Source organism: Xyrauchen texanus, chromosome 31 (genome assembly GCF_025860055.1).
Source record: "Xyrauchen texanus isolate HMW12.3.18 chromosome 31, RBS_HiC_50CHRs, whole genome shotgun sequence".
Lineage (NCBI taxonomy): Eukaryota > Metazoa > Chordata > Actinopteri > Cypriniformes > Catostomidae > Xyrauchen > Xyrauchen texanus.
Window position 1 is genome coordinate 35,049,581 of NC_068306.1, and position 12,279 is coordinate 35,061,859.

At 37.2% G+C, this 12,279-nt stretch overlaps 2 protein-coding genes across 4 annotated transcripts in view; one reads left to right on the forward strand and one right to left on the reverse strand.

Moving 5' to 3' along the window:
* The window catches only part of LOC127624775 (septin-8-A-like), a 46,269-nt gene extending 42,254 nt beyond the window's left edge, over nucleotides 1–4,015 (reverse strand). For 2 of the 3 annotated variants that reach the window (XM_052099648.1, XM_052099649.1), the window contains exon 1: nucleotides 3,908–4,015. In XM_052099648.1, the coding sequence (XP_051955608.1) occupies nucleotides 3,908–3,937 (30 nt within the window). In that variant the 5' untranslated portion in view covers nucleotides 3,938–4,015. The remainder of the gene's footprint in view (nucleotides 1–3,907) is intronic. The other variant, XM_052099650.1, reaches the window with a different exon arrangement.
* Nucleotides 4,016–4,885: 870 nt separating this feature from the next.
* Nucleotides 4,886–8,264, forward strand: LOC127624778 (ankyrin repeat domain-containing protein SOWAHA-like). Its single transcript, XM_052099654.1, has one exon. It carries the CDS (start codon nucleotides 4,947–4,949, stop codon nucleotides 6,273–6,275), a length of 1,329 nt encoding a protein of 442 aa, XP_051955614.1. The 5' UTR covers nucleotides 4,886–4,946; the 3' UTR covers nucleotides 6,276–8,264.
* The last annotated feature ends 4,015 nt before the right edge of the window (nucleotides 8,265–12,279 follow it).

Consider the following 12,279-nt stretch of genomic DNA (forward strand, 5'->3'; position numbering starts at 1 on the left):
TTTAAAGAAAAATGACCCTTTTATCCATAAACATATTCAATTCTAATTATACAATTAGTAAAGAATCAATAATTGAATAGAATCAACATTTTAAAATATAGGCTACCGCCCATTAAAAATACTGTTCAATCACTGGGGTCTACAACAACACAGATTGTTGGAGGCAGATGGGCACTCTGAGCTGAGGTGGAGGAGAGCCAAACTGGGGCAGCTCCATACTTTCCACTGACATCCACCTGAATGTGTGTGTGTGTGTGTGTGTGTGTGTGTGTGTGTGTGTGTGTGTGTGTGTGTGTGTGTGTGTGTGTGTGTGTGTGTGTGTGCCTGCTGCACAGAACGGACAAAACGGAGACATCACTGACATGGCTTCTGATAGCAATGAGAAGAATGCAGACGGTCTAGATTGATGTGGTATCTGCTGAACAAGACTGGACCCTATCTGCATTTTCTATTAGAGATCTGCGTGTAATGTGCATACACACACAGCTGTCTAACTGGCTGCCACTCCTCATGCCCGCATGCATTCAGAAACCTGCCGTTGCAGAACATGAAGTAGAAGTCTGTGTATTCCGGTGTAAAGTTTGTATTTAAAGGTAGAATTCGTAGGGATGGTATCGGTACAGATTTCCCAATTCAATTTGATTCTGATTCACAAGCTTTTGATTTGATTCGATATCAGTAAATATGGATATATTTCAGTTATAAAAAGTATGGGTCAATGGTGTCAAAACTGTCCTTTTTAGGTGAATTAACCCTTTAACATTCATAAATAACAACAAGATTGCACGTATCCCATTAATGGAGGTTTTTGATTTAAAAATCTTAACACATATGGACTTATATAATTTGAATCATGTGATTTTTCAGTGTTTATTAATGTCAGTGATGATATGTGGAGCATCTAAGCATGAACAGGATGTTGAGTCATCATTACTAACCTCATAGCTTTATATAACAGTAACTACATCAGCCCTGCCTTGAAACTTGGGCACAGAATGATAAATTAAACTGATGTGGAACAGGACCGTCTTGTCATAATCGTTCGTTTAAGGCAGGGGTGTGTAAGTCATGACAGAAATTTCATTTTTGGGTGAACTGAAACCCTTTAAGCTTTTTTGCCCATTATGTAATTATAATTAAAATTGATCCTCCTCAGTTCAGTGTAGTTGATCAATATGGCCCCTAAAACCACACAAACCTCTAATCAAAAGCATCGACTGTGAAAGCACTCATAACATTACATTACATTCAGCCAACAGTTTGACAGTGTGAAAGAACACTTGGCTGCAAACTTTCCAATTCTAAGTCTAAGTCAGAGACTTCTAAAGCAATGCACAAGTTTCTTTATCATGGCACACACATAATGGATTTATTATCAAGGCTGACCAACAGCTCAAAATAGCCCTTCTCAATCCAAACACTCGTTTTCCCTCAAAACTCGACCAGATTATAAATGCCCTTCCTCTTAATCAAGAAGGAAAATGTAAATTCCTGAAGTCCTGAGCATTCCCTGCAAACTGTCCTGATCAAACAGTGTTTGTTTGTGTGTGATTGCTCAGTATACATTGCACAGATACCTTGCAAGACAATTGGTTTGCTTGAGCTGTCACTTAACACATTCAAGTTGAAAAATCCACTTAAACTCCCAGGTACTTTAAGGCAAGAGTCACTTAAGAACTTGTCAAAACTCAGAATCTAACAAAAGGCAGTTAGAGGAATGTAGTGTCAAAATTACTATTTAGAGATTGACCGATACTATACTTTGATGACCGATAATAATAATGATTATTTGTATCTAGTTTTATATAATATTTATAAATAAATATTTACTATTATATATAAATATTAGGCTTAATAAATGTTCGATAACTGATGAAACACATTTTTAATAGTTTTTTTATCCCCTTTTCTCCCAATTTGGAATGCCAATTTCCCACTACTTAGTAGGTCCTCGTGGTTGCGCGGTTACTCGCCTCAATCCGGGTGGTGAAGGACAAGTCTCAGTTGCCTCTCAGTTGCTTCTGAGACCGTCAATCCGTGCATCTTATCATGTGGCTCGCTGTGCACGACTCCGCGGAGACTCACAGCATGTGGAGGCTCATGCTATTCTCCGCAATCTACGCACAACTTACCACACACCCCAATGAGAGCGAGAACCACTCATCACGAACACAAGGAGGTTCCCCCATGGAACTCTATCCTCCCTAGCAACCGGGCCAATTTGGTTGCTTTGGAGATCTGGCTGGAGTCACTCAGCACACACTTGATTGCAACTCGCGACTCCAAGGGTGGTAGTCAGCGTCAATACAATAACAGTACAGTAACAATACAATCATTGTTACACCAATCAATGCAAGCACTTATCGGTAGATCAAATATTGAAGAACTGAAAGCCAAAAGTAGAAAAGTGTGAATATTAGTAAAAAATGTAATATTGGTAAAAATAATTGATCAAACCATTTACTAATTTATACAAGACAATGGGTTCACTTAAGGTGTTACTTAACACATAAAAGTTTAAAATCCGCATTAGGTTTATAAAAAAAACACTTCATGTATGAATTAATATAGTATCAAAATCACTAGTGATAGATGGATAAGCTATTAGCCTTATTTTTACTAAATACCTTACCAACACCAATTATTAATACCAAATTATTATACCAAAAGTGTCTGATAACCAATTTGAGGGATCCGTTTCAAATTCATATAGTTTTATTTTTTGCTATAAATAATTACAAATTAATTAAACTACAACAAGAAAATCATATTGTGCAAATATTCTAATGATAATCATTATAATATTTATGCCACTTAATCCAAACACTGCAAAACAACTTTGCACAATCTAAATGGCCACAAATGTATTTTCATCTTGTTTGGGCGATGTATGAAAGTGTTTAGATTAAACTGCTTTGTGAAACAATGGCAGCACTTCTCAGTAGAGCCGATATTGAAGAACCGATAACAGTTTAAGTAAAAAAGTGTGAATATCAGTAAAAAATTATGTTGATCAACCCGATTATCGGACTCTCTCTAAAAATCACCCCAGAACTTCCACTGCATGCTGCTTTGTCTGTTTTTGTTTTCAGAGCAGAGCAATGCACTGACCACTAGCAGGCTTTCTGCTAGATCTCATAATCTTATGCTTCACACATACCGGTAATCACCCTAATTTTCAACAATTCCAAAGATCCCATAATTGGCTGATTAATCATTCCTTGCTGAGTTTAAACACCATCAGATCAACAAACCAACCTCCAACCCTGGACACTGTTATCTGTGATCTCACACTGAGGAGCCACATGCTGGTCCCTCACATTACAAACTGTAATGTGAATTAAGGCTTTTCAGAACACAATGTTTACCACATATCTGAGCTTATTTCATGTTTGAATGGGAATTTGTACACAGTCTGAGTAAATAGAGCAAAATATGTCAACAAAGTGGTAAATGAGAAGACTTTTAGCAGACTGCCTTCAGAACCAGCCATCATGTGCTGCGTACAGTGCATGCTACTGAAATACTCCAAAAGTGAAACTTAATGTGTACTGTAATTAAAGCATCAGCCTGCAGATATCAGAATAAATTCAGATTTGAATTTAAGTAGCATTCCAGAGTGAGAAAACACATTAAATGCTTTAAAAAAGACAGAACGTCAGCAATGAAGAAATACTTTATAAGTCTACAATCAAGTTAAAAAAGACAGATACTTGGTCTGACAAGTAGTAAACATATAATAAATAAACAGATTGTATTGCTGGTCAATGCAGATTGAGACATTTGGGCTAAACTCGAATGGTAGCGCTCGTGCTAGTCCTAATTCATTACAGAAAACACAAAGTGTTTGTATTTTTAAGGGAACGCATGTCTCTGGAAGGACAAAATTATTAAAAATGTTACTCACAGAAAAAATATCTACATCCGTGGCCGCCATGATGAGGAATGTTATGTTTACTGCCGAAATAAGGCGAAAGGGAGCTGCCTACGTCTCTCTCCGTCCGCTGACACTCTATGGAGCGGTTGGAAAATTGAGAATATTACTATGGTGAAGGCCTGACTTATGAATATTAAAGAGGTTTACAAACAACGTCTAGTTGATTGGTTGAAAGGTATACGTTGGTAAGACAACTAGCAAATCAACGGTTAAAGCAATAGCGAGGGCTGGGCTTTTGAATATTAATCATGTTACGCGTCTGGACGGGCAGGAGTTATATTGAAGCAACGCGAGATGACTAAATTAATATTCATGAGTTTATATTTTGCCATAGTTGGAATCGCGAGCGCTTCGACACGTTCAATATGGCTTCTTCCTGGAAACTCCCACTGGCTTCAGAAATGCCTTTTCTCAGCCTTTTCCCAAGACATGTCCGGATAAATTTCCTCAATAATGAAATATGGAATTAATTATCAATTATGATCCACACCAGACTGTTTAATGGCATACAGTCTCCCGGTTGCGGTGATATATGCACACAAGGACAAATGCATACTTTTTCATAGTTCCTTAATTTAAAACAGAAATAAAGAGAAATCAGTATAAACAAGCCTATTTAATAATTATAGCCGAATAATAATAATAATACATCGTTTTTTTTTTTTAGATTGTCTAGATTTGTTACTACTATGGATGGTTTTTAGAATATATATGTATAATTTAGTTTAAGTAGGCTATTTAAACTACTTAACTTGCTAACCCGAATATTTCTATCTATAGTGAATAATTGAAGGTTCCGGTTTTTTTTAGAACCAAATTCAAGATGTTTCGAACTCTCATAACAATTTTCCGATTTTTCTACGTTGACGACCATGCCTGACCTGAATATTTAATGTAAATGAGGTGTCACGTGGACATTCCGGAAAACAGGTAAGGGCGTGGTGACAGTCCAGGTGCTGTCGAGGACGAAGGCTAGAGGTATGTTCATATTTGGGACGTTTTTTAAAAAATGGATTTGACTCAAGAGGCTATTTTAAACATGTTAATAGAAGGGGGAGGAAAGGTGAAAAACTCGGATATACTGAACAAGTTTAAAGGACCCCTGAATTGTAGTGATCTGGCAGAGAAGAGACAAAACCGAGAACTTTTCAAGACGTTTGTAAACAACATTGCCGTTGTGAAAGAATTCCAAGACACCAAGTATATAGTCCTAAAGAAACTATATCTGCATTTATTAGAAGTCTCTAAAGATGAAAACACCCTAAGAGAAGAGGATGAAGAACATGTATCACATGCAGCAGAAGATTTAACAAATGCAGATGGAAACAAGTCAGACCCAAAAACATTGATTATATCTACCTCAAAATCTTCACACAGCACCGTGGGACAGTTTTCTCCAGAAAGAAGCAAGAATGTGGACCTTCAACCTACAAAGGTTCGAAATTTCATCGTTCCTCTCAAATCTGACACCGATGACTCAGATAAACATGGAGCTGCATGCCCTGCCAAGAAAGAGGCGAGCACAAACAAACCATGTGCGCTGCCTTTACGGATGCCTCCAGTGCACATCAGTTATCAGAAAACCTCCACCGAGCACTCGGGAACTGTCAGCTCTGCCCAAGAGCCTCATTCCTCACCTCAATGTAAGAGGAGACCTTCAACAGGCAGTGTCGCCAGCGCTAGGGGCTCCCCACAGGTGCAGAGACACTTCAAGGCCCCTAAACAGTCCGATGAGCCCAAGTACTCACACCATTACCCACTCGACTCCCTGGAGCACCAGTGGCTCGTGAAGTCTGCGGCCGGTCAGTGGAGTCAGGTGTATGGCCTGCTTTTAAAGGATGCTCATCTTGCAGAGAAGAAGGACTTCATGTCTGGTTTCACGGCCTTACACTGGGCTGTCAAGTGTGGAAACGTTGAGATGGTCTGCAGAATTATCGAGGTGTCGAGGAAAAGTGACCATGCAGTGGACATTAATGCCAAATCACACGGTGGTTACACACCGCTGCATGTCGCTGCTATTCATTGTCAACTCCATATAACTGACCTGCTAGTCCAATATGGTGCCAACAGAAACCTAAGGGACAACTGCGGTAAGAGACCATACCACTATCTGCGCAAAGAGGATCCGAGGGAGCTGAGGCAACTTCTAGGAGACCCCAAAGCTGTCAACCGGGAGATGCGTCAGGTCAGGGATGACTACGACCCAAATAAACACACTATAAGCCGTCTCTTCCAGCCGGCACTCCCAGTGGGGCTCAAGAAGAAGAACAAGGCCAGAGTGTCGTTGATCTCCGTGACTGAATATAACAGAGAGGATGAGCCCGTGTCACATAAATAGAGGCTATCTGATGTGTTTCACTAATTGAGCCAAAATGTAGAACTGTCCTTTAGGAAATGCAAAATGAAGGCTCAGTTTTAAGTATGGTGATAGATAAACAAAATACATGTTCCAGCAAAACTTTCATATTAATGGACAAATTGTATCTTACATATTAATTTAATACTCCCTATTATTGTATGTGCGATGATGTGTTTAACTTATTTGAATGATTGATTGTAGATTTATTATTGACTACAGCAGAGTTGCAGAAGGGATAAAATGTTAGGGAACCTTCTATTGCTGTAAAAGCTTTCTTGGCTAGCCCAAATAGAACATTAGAATGTACGTTCTGGAACATTCCCGGAATGTTCTAGGAACCAAAATATGGTTAGCTGGGGTATTAAAGGAATGTTCGAATTCAATACAAGTTAACCTCAATCGACAGCATTTGTGGCATAATGTTGATTACCACAAAAAATGATTTTGACTTGCCCCTTCTTTTCTTAAAAAAGCAAAAATCTGTGTTACATTGAGGCACTTACAATGAAAGTGAATGGGGCCAATTTTTGAATGTTATAATACTCACTGTTCCATAAGTACAGACACAAGACAAACAATATGAGTGTTTTTTTTTACGATTTGACAACTTCGTTACCATGATGATGTAAAGTCAACAAACCCTAAAACGACTGTAAAAACTATGCTTTAAACAACTTTACAGCTCAAATAATACATGATTTTCAAAAGAAGAATTAATGTAAATGCTTTTTAAGTGATTATAAGCTTCACATTTCTGTTTAAATCCTCCAACAATTGGCCCTCATTCAGTCGATTGTAAGTGCCTCACTGTAACCTCGATATTTGCTTTTTTAAAAGAAAAGGAGGAACGAGTCGAAATACATTTTTGTGGTAATCAACATTATGCCACAAATGCTGTTGATTGAACTTAACTTGTATTGAACCCGGAATATTCCTTTAAAGACAGTACTGAATGATTGAATCAGACACTGTATATATGAATCGGCCTTATATGAGATTCTAAATGAATTGTCAGCTGTGGAAGAATTCTGTGTTCATTTAATTTCATTTTAATTTCAATTACTTTAATGTTCTTACATCTTTCCCTGTAAACAGAACTGTATTTATGGGGGTAATTACAGATTATTGAAAAGTATGAGACTATTTGATATTGTGAGATTAAAGCTGACTGATGAATAATGAGATCAATTTATCAAAAGTTAAAGTTTGAGTGCTATTTCTATTAAGGTGGGAGCAGAAATCATTGGGAGTGCCCAAACTGTTTTTTAATTGTTCTTTTCTGTCTAATCATCAGGAATGTTTCGCAGGAATGTATTGTGTAAAGCAAGGCAAACTTTATCATGTGATGTGAATTGATATGATCTGAGTTGTATCTACAGCCTAATGACTTTAGACTTAAAAATCTGAAAATACGTACATTACATGCATCATGCATGTGTGTTTGTATCATGTATTACTAATATATTTGACTTTTTATCAAATACTGCATTAACATTGCCATTTATAATCTGTAACATTACATTTTACCAAAGACAAGGCAAAACCATTTAAATTTAGTTTATTATTGATTACAAAAAATAAATAAATCAATAATCAGACCCATTGGAAATAAAGAGTGTCAGTAATGTTTTTTTTAGACACACAAAACAATTCAGTTCAGCATCTGTGATCCGTGCATTTATGAATGTCTGAAATTGTCATCACTGTTTGTTAATATAATTGTCAGGGGGTGCCAATTTTATATATACAGCTCTGGAAAACATTAAGAGACCACTGCAAAATGACCAATTTCTCAGGATTTCATATTTATAGGTATGTATTTGAGTAAAATTAACATTATTGTTGTATTCTAAGTACTGACAAAATTTCTCCCAAATTCCAAATAAAAATATTGTCTTTTAGAGCATTTACACTGCATGCACAATGTGAGTATTCTGATCTTATCATTATTTCCATGAACATTTTCCAACTCCAAACCAAATAAACTTATAATACATACCATTTTCAGGTGGTATGTATTTGTGTAATGAGGGAGGGTGTGGTCGAAAGTGACTAACACCTTGTATCAAGGTGTGCATAATTATTAGGCAGCTTCATTACCTCAGGTAAAATGGGCCAAAAAAGAGATTTAACTGACACTGAAATTTCAAAAATTTTAAAATGCCTTTCAGACAGATGCAATGCTCTTGAAATAGCTAAACTATTGAGGCATGGCGACTGGACAATCAAACGTTTTGTTTCAAATAGTCAACTGGGATGCAAAAAACGCATGGAGACATGGCCATGGTCAAGAAGGCTGAAACAACAACAACCAACACTGAATATATTCACAAGTTGAAGCGTCAAGATTGGATCCCTATTGGACACTGGGAACCACTTCAAGTCGGGCGCCAGCAAGGTGGAGGAGGGGTACTGGTGTGGGCTGCTATTATTAAAGATGAGGTAGTTGGACATTTTCGAGTTGAAGATGGATTGAAACTCAACCCTCAAACTTACTGCCAGTTTCTGGAAAGTAAATTCTTCAAGCAGTGGTACTGAAAGAAGTCCTCAGCATTCAAGAAGTCCAAGATCTTTATGCAGGTCAATGCTCCATCACATGCATCCAAGTACTCCAATGCTTGGCTAGCCTGCAAGGGCCTCAAAGATGACCAAATAATGACTTGGGCCCCCTTCCTCACCTGACTTAAATCCTACTGAGAACTTGTGGGCCCTTCTCAAATGTGAGATTTACAGTTTGGGAAGACAATACACGTCTTTGAACAGCATATGTGAGGCTGTGGTTGCAAAAATGTTAATTGTCATTTTGTGTAATTATTTAATGAACCTACTCTAAAAATTGAGAATAAACAATTGAGTCGGGAGAAATTATTATTGTAATTTAGAGCATCGTGTTTTTTCTTTTTTCAACAAAATAAATCTTGAAGAATACAATTTGCCTAAAAATTGGGCACGCAGTGTATTTGCAGAAAATGACAACTGGTCAAAATAACAAAAAAGATGCCGTGTTTTCAGATCTTGAATAATGCCAAGAAAAAAATTTCATATTCATTTTTAAACAATGCAGTACTAATGTTTTAACTTAGGAAAGAGTTCAGAAATCAATATTTGTTGGAATAATTTTCAATCACTGCTTTCATGCGTCTTGGCATGTATCAATCTTTCACATTGCTGTTGGGTGACTTTATGCCAATCCTGGTGCAAAAATTCAAGCAGCTCTGCTTTGTTCAATGGCTTATGGCCATCCATCTTCCTCTTTATCATGTACTGTGTATGGAGATATATATATATATATATATATAAACTAATAACATATTTATAAAAACAGAGTATTTTTATATATATAACTTTAATGTGTGCCACCATATGGTTTTTATGGTCCCCTGCTGGCCACCCCATTGAGGCATTACTTATAATTTGGTTGGTCTTCACATGAGGATAAATTATTTTGCCGGCCATATATTGCTTTTGCGAATGCAATGTCTAAAAAGTGATTAATAAAATTAGTATACAGTAATCATGAATGAGTTAACAAGTCATGGAAATTCATTGGCCAAAAGGTAGGAAATTATTAGTAGTTAAACTTATTCCATCACAAAAAAACATTTGAATTAGAATTATTCAAACTATGTTGTAGCATGCTTTATAATAAATGCATTTTCTCATTGAATAATTTCATTTTTACACAATTATTGCACTGCACTGTAATCCAGTGGCATAGCCACAGGTGTGCCAGGGTGTGGAACTGCCACACAAAGCGTAAGCTTGCACAACTAAAATAAATTACAGGATTTTTGTTTGATTGTTTTTTTAATTATTTGTTTTACACTTTATAGTATGTAGGGATGTAAAATACTCATAAAAATCATTATTATGCTGAAACTTCAATGTATTGATTTTGAAATGTAATAATCAATTATAGTGATTATAATAATACCCAATGTGTTACAGAGGCGGTCTCAGATTACATTTTTTATAATTAAGCCTCATATTTTGATATATTTACACGGCAACTGCATTGATTTTTTAAAGTAATTATTGAACTAATTTAAAAAACAGAGCTTAAAAAATATTTAGCCAAAAATAAATGTATGCAGTGGTTGTTAATGGAAACGTGATTATATTTCAGTTAATTATGCTTTAGTTCTTGCACACATAGTTTTCTCTTTGCACACCCACTGTCTTTTTTCTGGCTATGTCACTGCTGTAGTCATGGTGCTGTTGACTGTTAACATGAAAGGATAGTTCACACTAAAATAAAAATTCTCAACCCTCATGTTGTTTCAAACCCATATGACTTTCTTTTGTCTATGAAACACAAAAGGTGTCAGAATTTATATGAGTTCGGAAAAAAACGATAGTAAACTGACTACATCAGTGATTGAAGCTTTCCTAAAACCAGACAATGAAAACAAAGTGTTTTGAAAATAGATGAATGTGGGAGAAACAGGCTCAGGTTTGAAATGTGTGCATGTTTTTAAACTGGCTGGTCATGTGAGCTGGTTCACACTCGGCTGAGGAGATGTGGTTAGTCTTGCTGACAGTGTGTGATTTGTATGGGAAGGTCACTTTTTAACTGCTGACCTGAGATCAGCAGTTCATGCTAAAATAGATTAAGATGCAGGAACGGAAACCAGTGCTGTGTGTGTTCAAGCCAACATAAACCCTCTGGGCCGACTAGATCTGAAGTGAAATGAGCAGTGAGCAGAGTGAGCTTAGCAGTCCATCTCTTGTTGTTCCCATGATGCAATGCTCCCTGTGGGCTCTGACTCTGTGCCCTTGAGAGAGCACATGTGAATTAATTAGGAGGAAAACAAGATGCCTTAGTTAAGACACAGGCTGACATGATTTTGGCATGCATGACAGCCCTTTACCGTTATGTATTTAAATTTTTATTTTATTTTATTTACTACAGTGTCTTGCTAAAATTATGAAAATATAACACAGATTTATGAAAGTTTATTAATGATAATAGGCTAATAAAACAAAAACAAAATGTAAGAGATATGAGTGACTAATTAAACCATTTAACCATTAAAGGAATGCTCTGGGTTCAAAACAATTTAAGCTCTATTTGTGGAATAATTGGTATTTTCCCACAGAAATAATTTTGAATCCTCACTTGTTTGTTAAAAAAAAAAAATAATCGCTTTAATGGGGCCTGGGTATCTCAGTGAGTATTGACACTGACTAACACCCCTGAAGTCACGAGTTCGAATCCAAGGTATGCTGAGTGACTCCAGCCAGGTCTCCTAAGCAACCAAATTGGCCAACCAATTGCTAGGGAAGGTCGAGTCACATGGGGTAACCTCCTATAATGTGGTACACTCTCGGTGGTGCACGTGGTTAGTTGTTCGTGAATGCCTTGGAGAATAGCATGAAGCCTCCACACGCGCTACATCTCAGCGGTAACACGCTCAACAAGCCACGCGATAAGATGCGCAGTCTCAAACGAGGAGGCAACTGAGATTTGCCCTCTGCCACCAGGATTGAGGCGAGTCACTATGCCACCACAAGGAGGTAAGCAAAAGGTTGTCGGTTCGAGCCCTACAGCCACCACCATTGTGTCCTTGAGCAAGGCACTTAACTCCAGGTTGGTAAAGGGGGATTGTCCCTGTAATAAGTGCACTGTAAGTCGCGTTGGATAAAAGCATCTGCCAAATGATAAATGTAAATGATAATAAAAGGAAAGATTTTCCGGCGTTACGTTGTTTATCAGATTACAGGGTTTACTTACGTCATCACTGAGCCATTGAATTAGCTATGCCCCCTCATTCTAAAACCCTGCCTTCATTTTGAGACCAAATCTAAGCAAAAGAGCACCAGTTTCAAAAGTGACTCAATAGCACCCTCATAAGAGGTCATTATACTATAAAAAAACATACTGTAAGTTTCAGAACCAAAACTTCTGCTTCACTGCAATAAGAGCATTTGTCGTGAGTTCAAATCCAGGGTGTGCTGAGTGACTCCAGCCAGGCCCACGTAA